The sequence below is a fragment of the Trachemys scripta genome, chromosome 4 (genome assembly GCF_013100865.1).
Source record: "Trachemys scripta elegans isolate TJP31775 chromosome 4, CAS_Tse_1.0, whole genome shotgun sequence".
Taxonomy (NCBI): Eukaryota; Metazoa; Chordata; order Testudines; family Emydidae; genus Trachemys; species Trachemys scripta.
The window spans coordinates 65,279,109-65,302,450 of record NC_048301.1 but is presented as its reverse complement, the minus strand read 5'-3'; the positions used below and the strand labels follow the sequence as shown (position 1 = coordinate 65,302,450).

At 40.9% G+C, this 23,342-nt stretch overlaps 1 protein-coding gene across 7 annotated transcripts in view; it reads left to right on the top strand.

Moving 5' to 3' along the window:
• SIPA1L1 (signal induced proliferation associated 1 like 1) overlaps nt 1-23,342 on the top strand; it is a 378,635-nt gene that overhangs the window by 329,994 nt on the left and 25,299 nt on the right. For all 7 annotated transcript variants that reach the window (XR_004645561.1, XM_034769297.1, XM_034769296.1 and 4 more), the window contains 2 exons: nt 13,053-13,202; nt 19,796-19,920. Coding sequence is in view for 6 of the 7 variants with exons in the window: in XM_034769297.1 (XP_034625188.1) it covers nt 13,053-13,202; nt 19,796-19,920 (275 nt within the window). In the remaining variant the exon portion in view is untranslated. The remainder of the gene's footprint in view (nt 1-13,052; nt 13,203-19,795; nt 19,921-23,342) is intronic.

The following is a 23,342-nucleotide window of genomic DNA, read 5'->3' as shown; positions in this document are numbered from 1 at the left end:
TAAAAATGAAATAAAGATCAGGCTTGCAGAATATGATATTACCAAAATGGTTAGTCAAATTTTATTTCGGTTCTGCATGTCAATACAACACTTAATGTCTTAGTTAACCTTTTTTTTTTTTTTTTATTAAATACAGATTGATATTTTTACGGTTTGAAAGTTTTAACTGAGCGAGACAGTATTAAGAATAAAGGTGTACATATCCACCTAGCTTCTGAGCCTTCTGCTTCAGATTAGAGTAGCCCCTTTTTTAGGCCTTTTTTTCCCCCCTGCCTCTCCACAGTGCACCGGCCACTGTTCTTCTTTCCCCAGCCTCAGACATTAACGGTAGTGCATCACGCTGCCTCCAGAATGCATTTCAAAATTAAACTTGCTGCTTACTGTCATTTTCAGGTTGCGCTTTATTCAGCCATTCAGTGCTACTTAAACTGCAAAGTGAAACTTGCTTCAGGGCTAACTGTCCTTTTTGGAAGTCGGTTGTGCTGGCAGCACTGGGAGCTAGAATGGCAGCTGAATTGGAGGGAGTGTATAGGGAATAGCTGTAGTAGAAATTGATTGGTTACAGGTTGTGTGTGTGTGCACGTGCGTGTGTCTGTATATGTGTATACATGTAAAGTGTGCATACAATGTAGAGACTGCTTGGGAGAAGGGACGGGCCATGCAAGAGACAGGAGACAACAGTAAGGGGACTTACTCTGGCTTCTTAAAAAAAACAAAAACATTTAGAAGTATTATTTTTTACAGAAACCAGACCAGAGACACAGAAAATATTACCATAGCCTCTGATTAGGACTTGGCTCCAGGCTCTGGCTATGTGTTTCAGGCTGAATAGGAGGAGTGCTACTGTGGGAGGGGCTGAAAGTGTGCAGCCATCCCACACTGCTGATAGTGTTGTGTGGAGGTGGAGGAAGGGAGCAGATGGGCAGGGGAAAGAAACTAGGGAGGCGGGGGGAGAAGTACAGTAAGGAGACAAATTCCAAATTTCTGTATAGCCTCTCATTGAAACATGGCAGCTCTGAATTGAAAATGCATGGGGGCAAAAGTGGGGAAAGCCATCCACAATTAACTGGCAAGCTCATAGAAAAGAATTCCATTCACATAAAGGCATACACAAAACAGTAATCAAGTCTAGAAAAAAAAATCTGTGAGCTGGAAAAGCGTTCTGGATTTTCCCATGGAAATAAGCATCCCATGTCCAACAGTATTACAGGAAATTCCTTTTTAAGCTAAGTAGACTATACCTAATTAAATGGAATGTATCTGCAGTTAAGCATTTTGCTTTGAAAGGGCGCATCAGCATCTACAAACTTAGGTTGGGATTTCCTCAGGAGCATAAGAGAGGTAGGCACCAAACTCCCACTGAAATTCAGTGCTGTTGATGCCTAGTTTCCTTAGGATGAAGTGGGTATTCACCCACGAAAGCTTATGCTCCAATACGTCTGTTAGTCTGTAAGGTGCCACAGGACTCTTTGTTGCTTTTTACAGATCCAGACTAAAACGGTTATCCCTCTGATACTAGTTTCCTTAGGGTCCTTTGGGAAATAAGACTTCTTTGATATGGGACAGGTAAGAAGCTGAGTGTATACAGGCCAAACATATTCTGAGAAGGAGGCTTAAACTTGAGCTTTACTTTCTTTATATTTATATATTGAAACAATGAGTGATTCTTTTAAAGGCTCCAGTTTCACTTTCAAAGTACTCTAGACTCTTGTCAAGCATAGGAGGGTGCAAACAAAACAAGACAATGATACAGTCATCCTAGTTAACAGAGAGATTCACTTTAACCTTATTTAAAGATGAGCATTATAAAAATAAAAAAAAAACACACATTCATATAGTTATTCAGGTAAGAAACTAGTTTATCAGCAATACTACAGCAGGAAAGTAGTATGAAATGAACAAAGCGGTCCATCATAAATTTATGCTAAATTACAAAATATACCTTGTTCGCTGCTGTGAATAAGATTGATGGTCAACCCAGGTGTCATATACACAAGTTTTCAAAAATGCCACCCACCTGCATCAACGGGTGGGGGAAATTGATGGTGCCTGTGGTGAAAAGGGGACAGTCCCTGTGGCGAGGAGGGAGACATTCGCAAAGGGACAATAGGTAGCTCCTCCCTGGAAGTCTCTGACACCCATTGGCCAGCTGGAAGAGAGAGGTGCTGATTAGCCTGCATTCCACAGATCCCAAGATTTAGCCTAACGCAGGGGCCATATGGAGCCTCTTTTGGCTGCATTCCAGCAGCCCACCCTACCCACCCAAACAAGGAGTGGGAACCCAGCCTGACAGGTGCCGCCGTTCTAGCCAATTGCCTGTTAAGGGGTCAGGAAGGAAATTTTTCTCCCAGAGGCCAATTGGCAGAAGACCAGGGAGTTTTTTGCCTTCCTCACAGTACCTGCAAGCCACAGTGGGTTGAGTAGGAATGCACTTAGTACCTGACTGAGATACAGAGGTGGAGCTGTTTATTTGTCACAACTTGCAGCCAGTTTCCAGTGCGGCTAAGAGAATAAAATTAACAGTTCCCAGAGGGAAAAGACCAGGGATTTTGGTGATGGGCCTTGGGCTCAAGTCATAGGGTGAGACCTTGTGGGCTGAGGTCCCCACTCTGCTGCACCCTCTGTCCCCCTTGCAGTGAGGAGAGTGCTAGGACTCAGAGAGAGCTGAGTCCTGGGGATAGGCTGAGGAGAGCCTACTCTGTGTTATGGATTATATGGTAAGGAGCCCTCTAACCCTGGTGCTAGTTACGGGTTACATGGTAAGGAGCCCTGTAACTGTGTAACCTTCACACTGGAACCAGTTAAATGCCTGTATGCATCCGAAGAAGTGGGCTGTAGCCCATGAAAGCTTATGCGCTAATAAATTTGTTAGTCTCTAAGGTGCCACAAGTACTCCTGTTCTTTTTGCGGATACAGACTAACACGGCTGCTACTCTGAAACCTGGTATAGGAGACTATCCTGACAGGAGAGAGCTCTTCTGTTGCCATCAATAACCGTCTCCGTGAGCGGCATAAGCTTTGTTGGTGGGAGAACTTTTCCCGCTGACATAGTGCTGTGCACATGAACACTTATGTCGGTGTAACTTCTGTTGCTCAGGGAAGGTGGAATATTCATACTCCTGAGTGACATACGTTTTGCCGACATAGGCTGTAGTATAACCATAACCTTATATTTTGGAATCTCTTGACTTCTGAGATCTTGATTTCTCAGCCTTAATGTTGTGTTAATGTTGGTTTTTTGCATTTAATTTCCTGTTTGTTTTAATGGGGGGGGGGAAGTGTGTGTGTGTGCGCGCATGCACATGTGTGAGAGAGTTTGGGAGTGGGAGGGAGTGCTGTTAGTTGTATCACAATCTGCTCTTAATTGACTCATCCCAAAGTGAATCAGTCTTAACTGAAGCCTGATTTGGCAAAGCACTTAAGCAAGTGTGTGAAAACATGCGAGCTGAAGTCAATAGGGCTGTTCACATGTTTAGTTACATATTTTCTTAAATATTTTGCTGGATCTGAACCTAAGGCTTAAACTAAGATAAAACAGACACTCCTAAGATAAAAGTTTATTGAGCGCAGTCAACATTCTAAGACAAATGGAAACTGTACTGATGTGGTCACATTCAAACACTGACTTTAAACCTCCATACATTAAATAATACTGGAATAATTTTCTTCAAGGTTGGCTTTAAATCTCATTAAGGACGACAAAGTAAGCAAAGGGCCCAGTCCTGAAAACTTACACTTGAGAGTAATCCCTTTAGAATCAATGCATTAGTTGCATGAACAGTAGTTTGCAAATTTGTGCCCCAAGTTTGAAGATTACAGTTATACATAGGGTGACCATACATCCCGTTTTAGCTGGCATAGTCCCTTTTTTAAGCCCTGTCCCGGCCATCACGACTTTTTTGGCAGATGTGGGCGTTTGTCCTATTTGCTCTGAACTGGATCAGCTGGCAAGAGCAAACCGGACAAATGCCCACTTTTGTCAAAAAGTAGGGTGTGGAAGAACGTGCAGGGCTCAGGGCGAGCGGTGATGCCAGTGCAACGGAGGAAGAGAAGCAAGGCGTGGACAAGCACCGATATCAGTCCTGCGTGGGGAAATGGGTCGGGCGAGTATCTTGGGCCAGCCCTTCTCGGGGGTGGAAGAGCTGTAGGCCAGCCCTGGGGGGAGGGGAGGGTGGGGAGGGGGCCTCAGACTAGCCCCAGGCGATGTTCCATTTTCCCTTTGGGAAACATGATCACCTTCGTTATATAGAAATTTAGAATACACATGCTTATAATGGAGCTGAAGGAATAAATTGAAAATGCATTTTTTTTTCTGAAAAGAACAGCATTTAAAGGAAGAACATTTTTTCGTTTTCATCGAAAACAAAAATTCACATTTTTCCCCAGGATTTTGCACAAAACCCGTCAAGTGTTGATGGAAAAAAGAAATGTTCTCTCAAAAATTTCCATCTAGTCAAAGAGCCACTTTTCATTAAAAAATCAAAACAATTGGGGGGAAAAATACTTCAGCCAGCTCTAGCGCATAGGTGGGGTTTGCTCAGACCTTGCAAAAATATTCTTCTTTTAACTGAGGCAAAGTGTGGGAAATTTCAGCTTAAATGGAATTTGTTTGGTTAAAAAGTGTAGCCAAGTGTGTTGAGTAAGTAGTCATGGTGCTGTGTTAAGTACCATACCAGAGACCAGGGTTAAAACCTTTTCTAAACAGGTTGTTGTAATGGTATTTGAATACAGTTCATCCTTGGCTACGTTTGCTGTTGTATAGTATTCGGCACAAGTCAAGAGCATCTGTTGCTGATGCTTGATAGTCTTATTTTTCCTAGTGTAGACAAGAATAGGCCTCTCTATGATTTCACCATCTGGAATACAACTCTTACTTTGCCTACCTGACAGGGGTTTTGGATTAGAAAATGTAAAGCCTTGCATCAGTACCTAGATAATATGTTTACTGTGTACTAGCACCAAGTCCAACACCTTCACTCAGCACTGGAAAATTGGAGCTCAACCCCTGCAACCCAAGACTACAGCCTCAGATGTGTAAAGATTGTCAGTTATGCTTCTTGACATTTTACATAATATATTTATTATACATACACAAATTACACTAAAACGAACATTACTAAGGTTACAATGTCAGGCACTCAAAATTCAGGAGATGCCAGAATGAAGGTTGCCTGTGCAAACTTCATTGAGCCCCTTTGTGCATATGTATTATGATAATCTTCAGTTATAATTATTCACAGTTTCCCCACAGGACACCTACCTTATTAAGTTCATAGAATGGACTGCATTCACGTAATGAGCAATTATTCAGTATTTTGTTTTCTCCTTCCCCCCCCCCCCCCATGTGTGGCCCCAGACCTTATTTACTGCACACTGTTCAAATCCTGCTCTGAAAATATAATTAATTTCCTTATGGGCTTTTCTGTAGCACTCCTCTCTATAGTAACTGAGCGCTTTACAGACATCAATGAATTTATTTTCACAATACCCCTGTGAGTTGACGGGATATATTTATCTCTATTTTACAGATTAACAACTGAGGCAGAGAGAGATTAAAGTCAGAAGTATTAATTAATTCTGACAGGTTTCAGAGTAGCAGCCGTGTTTGACACATAAGGCCAGATTTTTCAGAGTAGTTCTTTATATGTTGAAATGGGGGGAGTTAGAAGCTCCGCGTGAATGGAGGGGCAGGAGGGGGAGAGAGGGGAGTGGGCTCCATGTTGGGGTGGGGTGTTGTAGTTTCTACTGCTGCTCCTACAGGGCTGGTGCCCAGTGCCCTGTGCTTCTCCTTCTTGCCCCCTTGTCATCTGCCACCCTGTGCACCAATGTCTCCCTGCCCCCTTGCCTGGGTGTTGGTGCCCTGTCTCATTTTTTTTCCCTACCCCAGGATGTCTCTGCTGGGACTTGTGGTGGCTGGAAGGTGGGACCAGGCTGGGCCAGAGAGTCCTACCACTCCCTGGTGGCCAGTCCAATCTTGTGTGCAACCTAGACTGCTCCATCCCCTCCTCTGATGCTGCTCTGGTCTTCACCCCTCAATATTTGCATTGCAGGAGCACTAGCCCTCCCTCGCTTCCCCGGTTCTGTTGCCCCTAGGGTGACCAGATGTCCTGATTTTATAGGGACAGTCCCGATTTTTGGGTCTTTTTCTTATATAGGCTTCTATTACCCCCGACCCCGCCGTCCTGACTTTTCATATTTGCTGTCTGGTCACCCTAGTTGCCCCTTTGTTGAAAACAGCTCCTATTGACTTCATCTACAGTTGTGAATGCTCAATACTTCTGCAAATGAGACCCCCAGGTGTCTCACACTGGGCACCTGGAAAATGAGGAACACACAATTGGTGACAATTTGTGAAAAATCTGGTTTAGGTGACTTGCCTAGCATTGCATAGGAACTCTGTAGCAGAGGCAAAGCAAGACTCCAGTTCTTCAGGGCAACCTTGAACTTCCTTAACCATAAGACCACGCTTTCTCTTCCTCCAGTCCCCTGCTTCATTCACTGCACACTTCCCAACTTCTGTAACAAATGAAGCAACTCTCCTTCACTGTATGACCTTGATTCATCCCCAGAACAGGTCCCTCCTGTGCACTGAATGAGGCCAGGGTCCTGTGGAAAAATAGTATGTAAAGACTGTATCATAATGCATATGCACAAGGGTGCCAAATTAAGGTTACACAGGCATTCTTAATTCTGGCCATTACTAACCCTTGAGTGTTTGACTTTGCAACCTTAAGAATGTTCTTTTAATATTGCGTGTGTGTGTGTGTGTGTAATATCTATAAATATATATGAATGATATAACTAGACCATAATGTATCCTTTCATACCATAATGACCTCTCCATTGCTGACTAGAATGGGACAATTACCTCCAGTATCTTACATCTGACACTTTTTTTTTTTTTTTTTTTTTGGCAAATGCACATACTCGTATTCAATTTATGGTCCAGTATAACCTCAGATCCTTTTCAGTGGACTACCAGCCAGTTATTCCCCATTTTGTAGTTACGCATTTAATTTTTCCTTCCCAAGTGTACTACTTTGCACTTGTCTTTATTGAATTTCATCTTGTTGATTTTGACCAATTCTCCAGCTTATCGAGTTGTTTTGAATTCTAATTCTGCCCTTCAATGTGCCTTCCACCCCTCCCAGCCTGGTGTCATCTGCAAATTTTATAAGTGTACCCATAATCAAGTCATTAATGAAAGTACTAAATAGTACTGGACCCAGGACTGATCCCTGCAGGACCCCACTAGATACATTGTCCTCTCAGTTGACATTGGTAATTTGAGTATTGTCTTTCAACCATTTGTGCACCCACTTTTCATAATTTCATCTAGACCACATTTCCTTAGGTAGCTTATTAGAATGTCATGTTGGACTGTGTCTAAAGCCTTGCTAAAATCAAGTTATATTGTGTCTACTGCTTCCCCCATCCACTAGTCCAGTAAACCTGTCAAAGAAGGAAATTAGGTTGGTTTGGCATGATTTGTTCTTGACATATCCATGCTTGCTATTCCTTATAACCCTATTATCTTCTAGGTGATCAGAAATTGATTATTTAATCATTTGTACTGGTATTTTTCCAGGTCTTTAAGTTAGGCTGACTGGTCTACAATTCCTGGGGTCACCTTTGTTCCCTGTTTTGCCCTTCTTCAGTTTTCTTGGGACTCACCCAGCCTCAATGAGTTCTTGAAGATAATTTCTAACGGGTCTGAGATTGCTTCAGCTAGTTCCTTAAGTATCCTACGATGAATTTCATTAGGCCCTGCCAACTTGAATATATCTAGCTTATCTAAATATTCTTTAACCTATTATTTCCTGGTTTTGGTTTGTGTTCTTTCCCCCTTGTTGTTAATATTAAATGGAGTTGAGTATCTGATCACTATTATTAACCTTTTTAGTATATAGAAAACACAATGGGATATTATAGCAAATAACATGACAGTGAATTCATCAAGAGGGACATCTTCAATATCTGTAAAACCAGATAAGCAGATATTAAGTTAAAATAAAATAATTATTTATCTTTGTCAGTCTATATGGTTGCTTTTGTAGTGTCCTTTTGGGAACCACTACTCTTTTCTGAGATTTCTTTATATCGTGCGATATTTCTGTGACGCTTGTGTATCCAAGGGCGTCTAGCTCAGGGGTTGGCAAACTTTTTAGGCCAAGGGCCACATCTGGGTGGGGAAATTGTATACAAGGCCGGGGCAGGGGGTTGGGGTGCGTGAGGGAGTGCGGGGTGTGGGAGGGGGTGCAGTGTGCAGGAAGGGGCTCAGGGCAAGGGATTGGGGCAGAGAAGGGGTGCAGGGTGTAGGAGGGGGCTCAGGACAGGGGGTTGGGGTGCATAGGGGTGTGGGGTGCGGCGGGGGCTCAGGGCAGGGGCTCAGGGCAGGGGGTTGGAGTGCATAGGGGTGCAGGGTGCAGGCAGGGGGCTCAGGGCAGGGGTTGGGGGGCGGGTTCGGGCTCCAGTCCGGCGCCGCTTACCTAAAGCAGCTCTGGGGTGGCAGTGGCATGCACCTGGGCCAGGGCAGGCTCCCTGCACCCCGGCCCCGGCCCTGCGCCATTCCAAGAAGTGCTGCAGCCCCTGGGGTGGGGGGCTCCACGTGTACTGCTCTTGCCGTGTCTCCAGGTACCTCCCCCAAAGCTCCCATTGGCCGCGGTTCCCCATTCCCTGCCAATGGGAGCTGCGGGGGGGTGGTGCCTGGAGGGAAAGCACAGAGCTCTCTGCCCCCCATACCCGAGGGCCGCAGGGACGTGGTGCCCTAGTTTATCCACCTCTGGTCTAGCTGAAGCCTATTAAAGCAAAATTAAGTATGTGTTTCTGACAAGTGATTGCCTTTTATTGAAAAGCCTAAGAATACCAAAAGGTGGTTATTTGGTAAATTTGTGCCTGTGACCTTTATAGATTAGTTCTAAAATCTCAGTCCAAATAGCGTGTGTGTGTGTGTGTGTGTATCTTTCGTGTATATACATGTTTATACTGTCTCTCTCTTCCCCCCTCCCCTCCCGGGTGGATTTGATTTAAATCACTAGTCAGGAAGACTCGATTGAATCGTGAATTTCTACATAAAAGTGCATTCTTGTTGGTTGTTATAACCTTAATGCATATTCTTCACAACTCAGAGATAGATGTAGGTTTCATTTTTGGAAGGTACACACTATACATGTTTAAAGTGATTTATTTTGAAAACTTTCCAGATTAGTTTTACAGCTATATCAGAAAATGAATGATTGTTTGGTAATTGAAGCAGATATTTATGAAGTCATTGGGAGGTGAACTATCTCCAATTCAACAGGTTAATCATTAATATTTGGAGGATTTTCTTGCCATGCTGTTTTAGGAAGACATTTAAATTGTTTTATTTAACTAAAATAACAACATTATGTATTCTGGATTTTTTCCTTCAACAGCAAACATAATATTTTAACAAAACAAGCATATGAATTTTTGAATTTAGTTAAACATTCAAGCTTTTTAAAATCAGGTTTGTTTTTTTTTAAATTGTTTTTAACTAAAATAGTTAAACGAAATATTAAAAAAAAAATTAAATCGACTGTGTCAGCCAGATCAGCATGAGAAATTTAAAATATTGGCTTCTGCAGCTAACTCAGACGTCTTCACCTTCATTTTCCTGTTTGTTCATAATCTGGAAAAGAAAAACAAGCTTTCCTGCTTTTTCAGGTCCCAAACGATTTCTCAGTTTGGAATGAATTAGTCCAAAGGAAGAAAATATTCTTTCTACACTGGCATAAAAGCTACTGCTGTTAAAAGTGAGATTATCATTTCAACAGTCTCTGAATCCAAGTGCTTAAGTGACTTCCGCCAGTTCACTGGTGTGACTTTCTTTAAAACATCATCAGCAAACATATATTTTCTTGAATGGTTCCCCGTTAGCTCTGAAGTTTATTATAGTTGGCATTATGGAGGGATGATTCCTGGATGTCCATGTCATAGCCAACTCCTCTTCTTCAGCAGTTAAGGTTTGACCCTGGTACCGAGTTTTGAGAATATTTGCAAGAAAATGAGCTGGAGATAGTGCTTGTCCCATTCATTTTTTTTAATGCTTGTAATTAAACTCTGTCATTGCATATTTTTCTTTTTAAGATCTCACTCAGTTCCTTCCAGATTTCAACAGTGTCGGCAATAAAACAGCTATTTCCCTGCATTTTGTTCAAGGCTACAGAAATAGGCTTCAGGGTACTCAGCATGTGTTCAACATTTCTCTTAAGACCAATGTTGCGAACTTTGGCTGTGACAATGCCATCTATTTTTTCACAATTTTGTTCACAAACTCATCAGATTAGGCTAGTTCTTGATCTCGTGCTCAAAACAGTCCACTACTGAGTTCCATCGCATGTCTTGTAGGAGAGTTAGCTTGGTTCCTCCCACTTTTTTCAAAGCAGCTGCTGCAAAGTGGTTGTTACGGAAGTATTTTGCAATTTCAACAACATTAGCCTTTATTTCTGGAACACTGAAGTCTTTGGTTAGGAGGTGCGGCAAATGAGCACTGCAACCGTATATTATTAGCTTGGAAGTCTCTTCACTCTCCTAAATTTCTTCTCATCTTGGATGCATTTGCAGCATTGTCTGACCAAGCTGCGTACTAGACATTTGAATTTTTTTCCACAGTTTGTTATAGCTTTTACTGCTACTTTTTGTAAGTATTCTGCTGTGTGTGCATTTCCTGATGTATCAATTGTTTCTGTAAGGAAGACATTCCCTTCTTTTGTTGTCACACAAGCACATACAACAGGATCATTGTGGACATTGCTGCACCCATCAAGACTCAGGTTAACAATTTCACTCTCTAGACCTTTTGCTGGCTGCTCAATTTCTCTTTCATATACTTTAACCAGTAATTTGCCTGCGACATCTGCTCTGTTGGGTGGACTGTATCCTGGTCTTAATGACTGAACCATGTTAATGAAGTGTGGGTTCTCAATCATACGGAAAGGAGAGTTAGTTTTATAAACAAACCAGGTAAATAACAGACTATTCTCCCTCTGGGGCTGGCTGTTCTGCTGTTCAGACCAAGTTTATAATCATTTCTTTTGCTCTTACTAAAAGTCTTCCAGGTTTGTGAGGAATTATAACTCTGTCCTGTTGCGTATGTCTTTGTATCACCTCAGAACAATACTGTCATTTTTGGTAAGGCACGGGAAATGAGGAAAATCATACCTGAAACTGAAGTTGAAAATACAAGCTATTCCATTGGGGGAACATTTTACACAAAACTATAGAAGGCGTTATTGCTCCGTTACCATAAATTCTAATCAGACATCATATGAGAGAAGGTCATAGTTTAACAAAATGTGATTTATGTATTGCTAGGTAAGTGTTAGTGGGTCTACATGTGTGTATATGTGTGAGTGTGTGAATCTTATTTGAAAGCAAGTATTTTTCTTGGCTGGCCTTTCTTTTTTCTGTATAAGAATGCCACTGAAAAAATGAGAAATTGCTATTAATCTGCTTGGCTCATCTCTCCTTACATTTCCATCTCTTGAACTGTTTGTTTTCTTTGCAATCAAATACTTCAGAATTTTTGCTTACACGGATAAACGTGAGTTGTTAAATTTAGACTAGTAGACTAAAGATGCATTATTGGGTTTGGTGCTGTGCTTCAAATAATTAGGATTTGACTCACTGCTTTTTTGGTTGGGTAGAAATTTTCTTGAATCTCATTTATGCAGACTGAGTTTAGAGAGTCAGTCTTTATTTTTCTCTCCCTCCCTCCCCCTTTACTTTTTGCTTTGTTCAAGTAAAAGGGTGGGAGAGAAAATACAAATAGAAAACAATCATAATAATGCCTCGCTCTTAAAATTTTTCAACAAGTATTTCTCTCAGCAATCAGAACTGTAAGCCTTTTCATCTTCAAAGTAGTTGCAAACTTTTAATAATTAATTTCCACAATATCTGGTTGAGAAAGCTAAGTAAATATTATCCCCCACCTTATAAATGGGAAACTGAGGCATATCAGTTAAGTGGCTTGCTTAATGTCTTGGAAGTTCCTGGATCCAAGTCCTGTGCCTGAGACAGGTAAACCATATTTTTTATGGAAGTCAATCTGTCTTGTTTTTTTCACATGTAAGATGACAGAAAGGTCTTAAGCTTCAATGTGTTGGACTTTTTTGCAGTTACTATTTGTTAAGCAATTTGTTTAAAATATAATTTGTTATTGGCTGAGGGCTTGATCCAAAGTCATTTTAAGTCACTGGAAAAATTCACATTGACTTCAGTCACGAATAGAACAAAAATATGTAGAATCGTTAAAACCGTATAGGCTCTACTTGATGCGTTGGAGACAGAATGCACAGGAACCATAAAATGACCCAAAACCTCAATTGCAGGACAGATACCCTTGCTGGACAAAGTAAGGATACTCCTGTTCAAACTTATTGTCCAGATGTGAATGTTGGAACTCTAACCATTTATGTTATACTGTTGCTGTATTGTTAGGAGGTAGCTCCATGTGACACAAGTATGTAGTTAACAACAAAGTTATAAGGTGTTAGCCAAACAATTCTGTGTATTTAGGAATGATGAACATCCCAATTTTTGATTTATAAATAACGTTAACCAAGTCTACAATCCTAGTATTTTAATTAACAAAACAACGGTAGCAAAGAGACCAGCTTTATATGCTTGAAGAGTTGGTATTGATAAGTACTGCATTTTGTTAAAATTCCACACAAAAGCTTTGTTCTGAAATATAAGAATAAATCAGTTATATGGTATGTGGGTAAAGTATGTTGTGTTTCAGTATTCCTCACTAGCAAACTACAAAAACAATTCAACAAGTTTATTTCTGGCAGTCTTTGGAAACTGGCATGTTTTTCTAAAGTAATTTTTCCAAGTCTGTTTTCCCACTATTCCCACAGGGAATAGATTAATAAGGGAAAATATGCATAGCCCTCCAAATGGCTTCAATTTTACTATCTCCATGAAGCTACACTTACTGCTGATGTGGCAATTTGTGCATATTGCCCATTATGCCTTACACTGTGATTTATTGACTTTGACTGGGTTTGTTTGTTTGCTTTAAACAGGTTGTCTCCTGGTTCTGATGTCTACGTCACAGTTTCATCCATTGCCTTAGCAAGATCACAGCAGTGTCGTAACTCCCCCAGCAATCTGTTGTCCTCGAGTGAGACTGGCTCTGGTGGGGGAACCTACAGACAAAAATCTATGCCAGAAGGGTAGGCACCAGGTTTTTTTTTAAGGTGCTGTTTGGTTGAGGTTTCCCTCTTCCATTTGGTGGCTATAGAGTTATAAAATATCTGAGCTGTGCTTACTCTGCTGGTTTACAAACTATTCTTTACATGCAGTTACTAAAACAGTTTTTCTTTCCTTGCCTCACTTTTGGGAAAAAAAAGTGAGGTTGAAGAGTCCTCTCACTTTTTCTCTCTATCGCAATGCTCAGGCTAACATCTGCAGAGACCTTGAAGTATTTGAGTCTTCATTAAATGCATCAGTTTCATGTTGCAAACTTCTTCACTTCACAGCTTTTGCTTCTTAAATGGTATCAATAATGCACAATACTCAGACTGATTTCTTAGGCTTTTAACTTTGCAGCCGGCATTGCTTTTTTGAAGCAAGAAAGTGATACATTCATCGAAGACTTGGATAGTTTAGACATAAGGGTATTAAGTGACTTATAGGGACTGTTCAAAATAGCATTTATTTCACATATTAAAAGCTTCTCTGATTTCAGCCTGTCTCCTCCAACTTTATTGATATCATGAAGCTCCTTGGAATGATCCACTATTCACATTTGGGGAAAACTCATGGAGGAAGAAATTAAATATGTATCATTTTCAGAGAACACTGAAAAGGAAAAATGAATCAAACATTTTTAAGTAGGGGAAGAGAAATAATTGGCAACGATAGAACTACGTGCCTAAGAATACCCCTTACAGAGAAGAGGAAGGGAGAAAAACTGCTTAATAGTTCACACTGAAGCTTCTCTCTGGAGTCTCCTTAGATAGTTTGACGGTCAATGTGTAATCCTCTCCATGTTGGTGCTTATGAAGTTGCAGTAGTGGTGTAAATTCCATTGTCTGAAACTACCTTGCTAGTATAACACCCTGTCCTATGCATGTTAGGGAAGTCTGCAGATGGGAGCCTCTGTCCTGTGCAGCATAGAAGCATGTAGGTTTAGCAAGGTGTCAAGTACTTTCTCTTGCTCAGAGCTCCCGAGGTGCCTTTGAGGTGGTCTTGCTCCAGCACAGATTAGGAAGTTTGCAGGAAAGATACCTTCCCCTGCAAATGTTAGGTGCTGTGTGCCTTCCCCTGTTGCAGAGCAGGTTCCCTCCTGCCAGGGGCGGCTCCAGGGACCAGTGCAGCAAGCGCGTGCCTGGGGCGGTAAGCCGCGGGGGGCAGCCTGCCGGTCCCTGTGAGGGTGGCAGTCAGGCTGCCTTTGGTGGCATGCCTGCAGGAGATCCGCCGGTCCCACTGATTGAGAGGCAATTTGGCGGCGGGGACGCCGAAGGCGCGGCACTGGCGGACCTCCCGCAGGCATGCCGCCGAATCGGCGTAACCTGCGGACCACCCGCAGGCGCACCGCCGAAAGCCGCCTGACTGCCGTGCTTGGGGCGGCAAAACACACAGAGCCGCCCCTGCCTCCTGCACACCAACACAAAGGCCCAGATTCAGAAAAGCATCCCTATTCAGGACAGATTAAGTATTGTTCTGAATAAGGATTGATTTATGCATGTGCCTAAGTGTTGTCCTGAATCATCCCAAAGTGCACAAAAGTCCTTTATTAGCCCATTTCACTGTACAAGTTATTCATGCACATACCTATAGTGGATCCTTCTTTGCTGAGCATTTTAGAAGTTCAGAAAATAAAACCACACTTGCGTACTAATTAACTGTTTTAAAAGATTAATAATTCTGTCAAATCAAACCATGTTGCCCTGGAATAATGAAATGAACAATTATAAGAAATGGCACTGATCCTCAAAACAGGCAATTTGTTTGGCAAATTTACCTTTCAGAGCACAATGACGTAGCTGTAGAAACTGTTTAGAAAAACTAGCAAGATTTTTTTTTCTGATGGGGAAAAATACCGTGCCCCTCTCAGTCTCCTCCCCATTGTTCTCATGCTGAACCATATTTGCTAAAGCTGTCCAAAAATTCACCTCCAGGTATAAAGACAAAGCATGAAAAATTTCAGCCTGAAAGATGAAAGTTTCAGAATACGAGTAATTGAAAATAGAGGGTAGGATGGAAACTTTATCCAACAATATTTATTGTAACAGTAACTGGTGATCCTACTATATTATTGGTCCTGATCATTCCCCATTAAAAAACAATGGCAAAAGCCTCATTCACTTCAGCAGTATCCAGATGGGGCTTGCTGTATATATTATAGATATATGTTTCATGTACACTTCTGTTTGTATTGTATGGTTTTTATGTATATGTATGAATGTTAATAGAATGTAAAAAAAGAGTATAAAACAACGAATGAATGTTTTTCCTTTTCTGGCTGTATGAAATAAACTATTTTCCTGTGTTCCTTTGGGAATTAAAGATGCATTTCTGCTGTTTTCATGAGGCCTTGACAACTTTTATAATGTAAGTGGCATAAAAGATACCACTACAACCAGCACTAATTATTTCCTAGTTTAATTAGTAAGTTTTAAATGGCCTAGTTAATAAAAAATAAATAAATAAACAAGTTTGTTGCATCTTAATTAGTAGGGGAATGATTAGATTTCACCAAGATTAACAAACCGTATTTTCATAGATCTCAGATGTCCTCTTTGATAAAAATACACCATAAATTAAGCAAAGCATATTACATTGCACTTGATGATGAATATTGATATCAAGGATGTTAATTAGGAGAACATTATGTGAAGAATAAAATCTTGATGCTGCACGATTTGATAAATGAGTTTTTAGATCTTGAACTTCTCTTTTAAATACTGTTTCTAATTACTTCTTTTTTATTTTTGGTAGCATGGACCGATACCCACTACCAGATGTTACCATTGTTTCAATAGTCACTCAGCTAATGTTTAGGGAAGTGATCAGCTTTTTAAAAAAATATATAAAATCCATACATCTCTAATGTAATTTGTTAATACAGTAATACTTGTTTGAAAATCTTTCACAATGTTTAATTTAAATAATTCCCATTATCTCTTGGATTACAAGGTAGAATTCTGTATATCCTTTAATGTTTATGGGATGTTGATGGGAAGGAAATTATAGGACAGAATGGAGATCTCCACACAGCATGACCTCGCACCTACAGTGCGTGTGAGGTTACACTGTGCAGAGGATGCCATTTTGCATGCAGGTGTACAATTGCATGCCTGACTAAATGTGTGATGGCACGCCACTGGTTGGCAGGTTTCCATTTCAGTATTAGGGGTCACCTGGGAGGCCTATGTTTGGCAGAGTGGGATGTGTTTATTTTCATTTCAACTGTTATGTTAAGTATTTGGAATTGGGGAAATTCCATGATGTGAATTATTGTGAAGTGTACAAAGCTTATCTGCTGTTGCTGTTCATCGGTTTTAATGGTTGTTTTGTGTGGTTTTATTTTATTTTTTTTTTATTTTAAAATCTGGATATGTTCATGAAATCCTTCAAGTAATGGTCTAACCATCAATAGATGGTCTAAATCTAATATTTAAATTGCAGTATTAAAATCATACAGCATGTTACATTTATAGATATTGATGGATAAAGGAGGATCCTGTGTATTCCACAATTGTTTAGCAGTGGAATTTGCCAGAATCCATCCTTTGCTTGTGTTTCAGAATCTAGGCTTTCATTTAAATAAAAAAAGGTTTTAGTTCTCATGGCTGCAAATAGAACCCTACAAATATGTGCTGAGTGTAAAATTATTACCTTGTGTCTCCTTGAATCTGCAGACAACCTGAAACGATAGTTCGGAGATGGGAGTTGCTCCAGTACCTCTCAGAACAGTATCCCTTTATTCATTTCGAAATATAATACAAATTTCAATGTCAAATTAACTGTTTCACAGCTGATCATTTTAACATCCCACAAACTTTAATGGATTCATCCCACAAACTTTAACTATCTTCCACACCTCACATCTTTCCAGATGCCAAAAGCCCCAACTGTCCACTCTTAACTGCCAAAATCATTTGCTTCTATGTTAGTTATGCATTTTCAGTACATAACTCTGCAGCATATTTGAAAATTAAAAATTTTGGGGCAGCATGAAAAAATTTAATATCATATTAAATAAGGGGGGGAGATACTAGAATGGCTATTTTTCATTTTCATATATAATTAAATAAAACTTCAATTTTTTGTGTGTGATTTTCCTGAAGTTGTTACAGAATCTCCAGTCCGTTCCACTGGAGTATCTTTGAATACGTAGGGTCTTGCCCCAGAATTTAGGTCAAGGTTGCTGTGGTGTATATAGGGCCTTGACTACAATTGAATTTAAGTGGGAAACATAGTCACCTGTTTCTGTTCATTTTTAAGATCTCTTTACTCCTCTCCTCCCTATCTACATTCCTTGCAGCTACTGTGCAGATTAGTACCACATCCTGAATGCCTGGCCTTTTATAAATGACCCCTTGTTTCTATACCTTCTTGATATGCTTTTGAGTTGCTTTTTGCTGCGGATTTCTGCTTGTCCGATACTTGCTTATTGAACAGACATATACAATACCATAATTTGAATACATTGGATTCAGTGTCTTAATGAATTTGATTGACAGATCTCATCATGATATGACTTTCAATCAGGCCTGTGCTCTTTAGTCAGTCACGGTATGGCAACACTCCAGTAAAACACCTGCAACTGGCCTGTCTCAGCTGACTCAGGCTCAGGGGGCTTAGACTGCGGAGCTATAAAATTGCAGTGTAGCTATTCCAGCTTGGGCTGGAGCCTGGGCTCTGGGAACCTGCAATGGGGGAGGGTCCCAGAGCACAGGCTCCAGCCTGAGTCCAAACATCTACAGTCCAGTTTTATAGCTTTGCAGCCTGCACCCCAAGAGTCTGAGCCAGTTGTCATGGGCCAGCTGTGGGTGTTTATTACAGTGTAGACATACCCTTAGGCACTTTTGAAAATCCCACCCAAAAATGTGTGTGGAAATGAAGGAAAAACAATGGCTTCAGATATTCATCTATCTCAGCCAAAGCTGATCCATTATCTCAAAGCCACAAGTTTGAAACTAACCCAAATCAGTCATTCACCATAAATTACCCAGGTAATGGCTATTCCATGGCCCATGTGGAATGCATTGGTGCTTTCAATCTAGTTATTAATGGACAAATGCCCACATCCCAAAAATCACTACTACTGTTGCCATGTAGTGACATGCTGGTCAGCGCAGCAGATAAGCCAAGGATAAAATAGTCTATGAAATCTGTAAAACCTCACAGCCCACTTTAATGGCAGTGTAGGGAAATCCATGCGGTCACTCCCTGTGTTGTACTTGTGTGGCTAGATAGCACTTCATGGTCTAGGACTGTTGATCCAGCACCTTTTAAATACTTAATTTTTCAAAAGAGCCTAAGTGAGTTGGGGCCACAGTTCCACTGGCTTTCGGTAAAACTTGTAATCTTTAAATCACACCTTTAGTGAATGAAATCAGGCTTTAAAATGTTCTGCTTTGATATAAAATTGGTGCTTGAATAAAAAAGAATTCTAATTCAGCCTTTGGAGGCATCGTTAGCCCACTGGACTTCCTCATGACTGGTCATGTGACAAACCAATCAGGTATTGGACCAACTTCTGTTGGTGGAAGGTACAAGCTTTCAAGCTGAACGGAGATCTTCCTCAGCTCTGTGTACCTTCCACCAACAGAACTTGGTGCAGTAAAAGCTATTACCTCCCCAACCTTGTCTCTCATCCTGGGACCAACATGGCTACAGCAACACTGAAAACCAGTCATTGTTAAACAACCTATTGCCCCCCCCCCCCCCCAATTTTTCACTCATTTTTAGCTGAAGAATTAAAAATCTCCTGTTGATGCCTATTGGGGTGGGAAATTGCAAAAAACAAATTCAGTTATGATATAAACATTCAACTTTTTCCGGGGTGCCACTTGTTCGTGACAAATCGTTCTCTCGAAACCAGTGCTTCATTTGTAATGAAAAAGGTGATGGGGCTCAAGCAGTTTTTTTACATTCATAACTGATGCAGCAAGCCCAGAGGTGCCGGGGCTATGAACTGCCAAGCCCAGAGGTGCCGGGGCTATGAACTGCCAAGCCCAGAGGTGCCGGGGCTATAAACTGCCAAGCCCAGAGGTGCCGGGGCTATGAACTGCCAAGCTAGAGGTGCCAGGGCTTAGCCTTGGCAAGGCCTGGCACAAAGTAAGCAGTGCTCAAACTCAACAATAGTCAACTGAAAAAGGTGAACCTACTGTTTACATTAGTAAAAACAACTAACACTTTATTGAACCTTCCAGAATACATCTTGCAACAAAATAATTTAGCATATTTTAAGAACAGAAAAAGTTCATCTGACTTAGCATGCTGACTGGTACACAGTTAGGACCAATTTTTGGTTAAATAATTATTTTTTTAACTGATATGAGGGGTTCTTGAACAGAGGTGCTCAGTAAATTAATGGTTTAATATATACACTGTGTATTTTATAAATAAGAGGTAGCAAGTGACCCCCAACAACTGAAAGGAAAAGCATTAAAAATCCCACAAGAAGCCGTTTCTGGATTGCTGGTGTACTACTTGATGTAATAACTGTTTTTCTGTAAGTGCTATTCTTCTACATGGGATTTAAGCATAATTAAAACTGTTGTCTACCTTTGTTTTGGGGACACTACAACAGATTCGGAATGAGTCGTAGATCCCCTGCCTCCATCGACAGGCAGAACACGCAGACAGATACTGGTGGCAGCGGCAAATCCACACCAAGCTGGCAGAGAAGTGAGGATAGCATTGCTGACCAGATGGGTAGGTAATTTCTGCAGTAAGCAAATGGTGTTAACCACAAGGTGACTTTGGCAATATATTTCTCCAGGCAGTGGGAGAAGCTTCTAAAGCACTGTATTTCTCTTTGTGAATGTTACTCTTATTAATCAGAATGAATGATTAGATCTTAGATATACTTCAGTCTGTTTCTTTGAGACCTCTGAGTATCACCTGAGGAAGAACTGCACTTATTGTGAGGCTAAACCTTCCATAATTCTCCCACTCTCTGGAACACCATGTCCTTAAGAACTGGTTGGATAGACACGCTTATTAGTTTGTCTTGCTGTTGAAGACTTGTTTGACCACACCTACTCTCCCCAGTGGTTCGACTTAGTTTAATTTTCGCTTAGTTTATCTTAAGTGTTTGTGATTTTCCCTTCTAAATGGTGCTATATAAATGCAAATTGATTGTTTGATCATTGAAGCTATAAAAATCCCATGTACAAAATGGAAAAAAATGCAATTAAAGTTTAAATAGTGAAATAAATCTGTAGCTTGGTTAGAATTGCCTTCCACCAGTGTATACATTTTCTTTGCATTTTGCAATTAAGTTGTCAGCTGAAGAAATATATTAACTACATAAAACAGCTGGGTACTGAAGATTTGCACTGTTAAGCCCTCCTTTGGAGTTTCAGTACATAGACCTTTTCCTTCTTTATATATCGCTGTTGTGCACTGAGGTGACAACTTGACACTAGTTGATACCAATGAGAGTCTGACACTGATACAAGTTTTGCCCTACAATAGCCAACCAATTACATTGTTACAATATGACTAATTTGGTCAAGGTTGCTATTTTTTTTTAATTCCTCCATTCTTTATAGGTTAGTAGGAATTTAGGACATTTTAGGACCAAGGAATTAAAGCTACTCTTGTAAGTCCATATCTTTCCCAACCTTGTTTGCACATAAGATCTTCTTACTGCATTGTAGTTTGCTATTATTCCTATATAAATGTGCTAGTCTTGAACACAGAAGAAAGGATTCAGTGAATGCAGCAGGCATTTGGGAAGTGCATTGTGATTCTCAGGTTCTGAAGACGTACTTTGTTCCAGTAACTTCAGAGCCTCGGTGAGCTGTGCCTTATTAATGAAGCCATCTGTCATCCCTTTCTCCTTTTAACATGGGAAACCTGTGATTATACTCATCTGTTGTTCTCATTTTGACAGAATGATTTTTAATTGCATATGTTTTCATACTGTTGTGATGGTAACGACACATGTAAAACTGATCTCTTGTTCAGCATTACTTCTGCAGCTTCTCTGTTGTGTATTGGTGCTGGCATTGAATAGAGCTGCCAGCAGGTTCTGCTGTGGAATGTTAGGTGCTACAGTATTGGCTTAATGAAAATGAAAGGAGCAGTAAAAATTGTGATTCTGGTGGGAAAGGTGGTTCCAACATCCGTCAAAAGCAAAGAGAGAGAATACAGGACTATTTCTCAGTATCTCTCTTGGGTAGTGTCCTGCATTCAGACAGTTCTGACTGTAAACTGCATCTCTGGCCAGAAGCTGTAATTCCAGTTCCAGACCATAGAAGAAATACCAGTTGATGGATAGTCTTTGTTTTCTGAAAAGACACATGAGAAGTTACATATTTTTATGAACTCCAGGCTATGTTACGGTTTCTCTCAGAGTATCCTCAAGCTGAAGTTGGACCATGTCAAACTGATTCTCATTGCACCAGGTTGGCCAAGACAGTGTTTGTTTTTTGACCTCAGTCTGTCCGTTCAAACTCCCAGATCTTGTGTTTATCTTCCGAACCTAGTGACTCTACACCATGGCCAGGTTGCACATCTGGCACTGAGCAATGTTACACTTCACAGCATGGATGGAGGATGGCTAGCTGAGAATGAAGATCAATGTTCAGAAGCAGTTAGGAGAGTTCCAATCATCTACTAGTACTACCTGTTTGGCCAAGCGGAAACATTTTTCAGTTTGGTCAATAAGAGAATGTTAACTTGTGTTCAGGAGATTTGGATTACTTATTACATTAGAAGTCCTCGGATCTGGCTCTTATCATGTTGAGGGGCCACTTGGTGGCGATCTTGGCATTCCATCCTCCAATCCAAGGGAGGTCAGTTTTCTCAAACTTCATGGTAGTTAGATTTCTGAAAGGCACTTTCTACCTGTGAAGGAAATAGTCCCATTGTGGGACCTCAATACTGTACTAGCTGCCCTCATGGGTCCTCCATTTGAGTTAGTAGCATCATGCTTCTTGTCTCTCATTTCCCCAAAGACAGCCTTTCTTATTGCTATAACTTCTGCAAAAAGAGTAAGCAAACTGCAAGCCCTTATGTCATAGCCTCTATATACACGGTTCTTCAAAGACAAAGCGTCCCAGAGGCCACATCCAAAGATTTTGTCAAAAAAAGTTTAGCAGTTTCACCTTAACCACGCTATCCACTTAGCTGTATTCTTTCCTAAGACACACTTGAATGCAGATGAACAGCAGCTTCGTATGTTAGATATAAGATCGTGCCTGACATTCTGTCTGGAAAGAATTAAATCATTTTGTTCATTACCACCTCAGCTCTTTGTGTCTTGTGTGGATCATATGAAAGGTCAGCCACTATCTGGGCAGACGATTTTCTAGGTCGATAACTTCCTGCATTACCACAGCTTATGGAGTAGTTCAGACCACACCCCTACAGTCCTTACGGGCTCATTCAACAAGGGCTCAAGCCTCGTCAACTGCATTTTTCAGTGATATTATTTCAATCTTGGACATTTGCAGAGCTGCTGCATGGTTTTCTGTACATTCTTTTGCCAAACTTTATGTGATTACCACAGCAACTAGGTCAGATGGGAAAGGAAGTCAGTTGGGAAGGCAGTTCTGCAGTCACTGTTTAAGAAGACTCCAAGCCCTATCTCCTACCAGTATTGTTTGTGAGTCACCTCAGTGGAAGACATGTCTGCAACCAGCTGAAGAAAAAACGGTTACTTACCTGTACTATAACTTGTTCTTCAAAATGTGGGTGCAGATATGTATTCCACAACCCACCCTTTGTCCTAGTCTTGGATTTTGGTGCAAAGGAGCTGAGGGTGGTTGGGGCAGTGCTGCCCTTATTTAGCCATGGGAGGGGCTATGAAGGCCAGAGGGCATGAACTTTGCCCCGATGGGTACTACAAAGCAAAGTTCTCTTGCTTCGACGGGCTGGGTACATATGCACCTGAGTGGAATACACATCGGCACCCACATCTCGAAGAACAAGTTACACTACAGATAAGTAACCAGATTTTCATGGAGTACAGTCAAAACCATTGAGTGGTATGGAAGTAGTACGACAGATGATATTGCTATTTAGGACTAGACAATAGATTCTTTTAAAAATATCTGTTTCTTTATAGATGGTTTGATGAGAAATAATTGGGGTACTTATACAAGATATGCTTGAAGTTCAAAGGG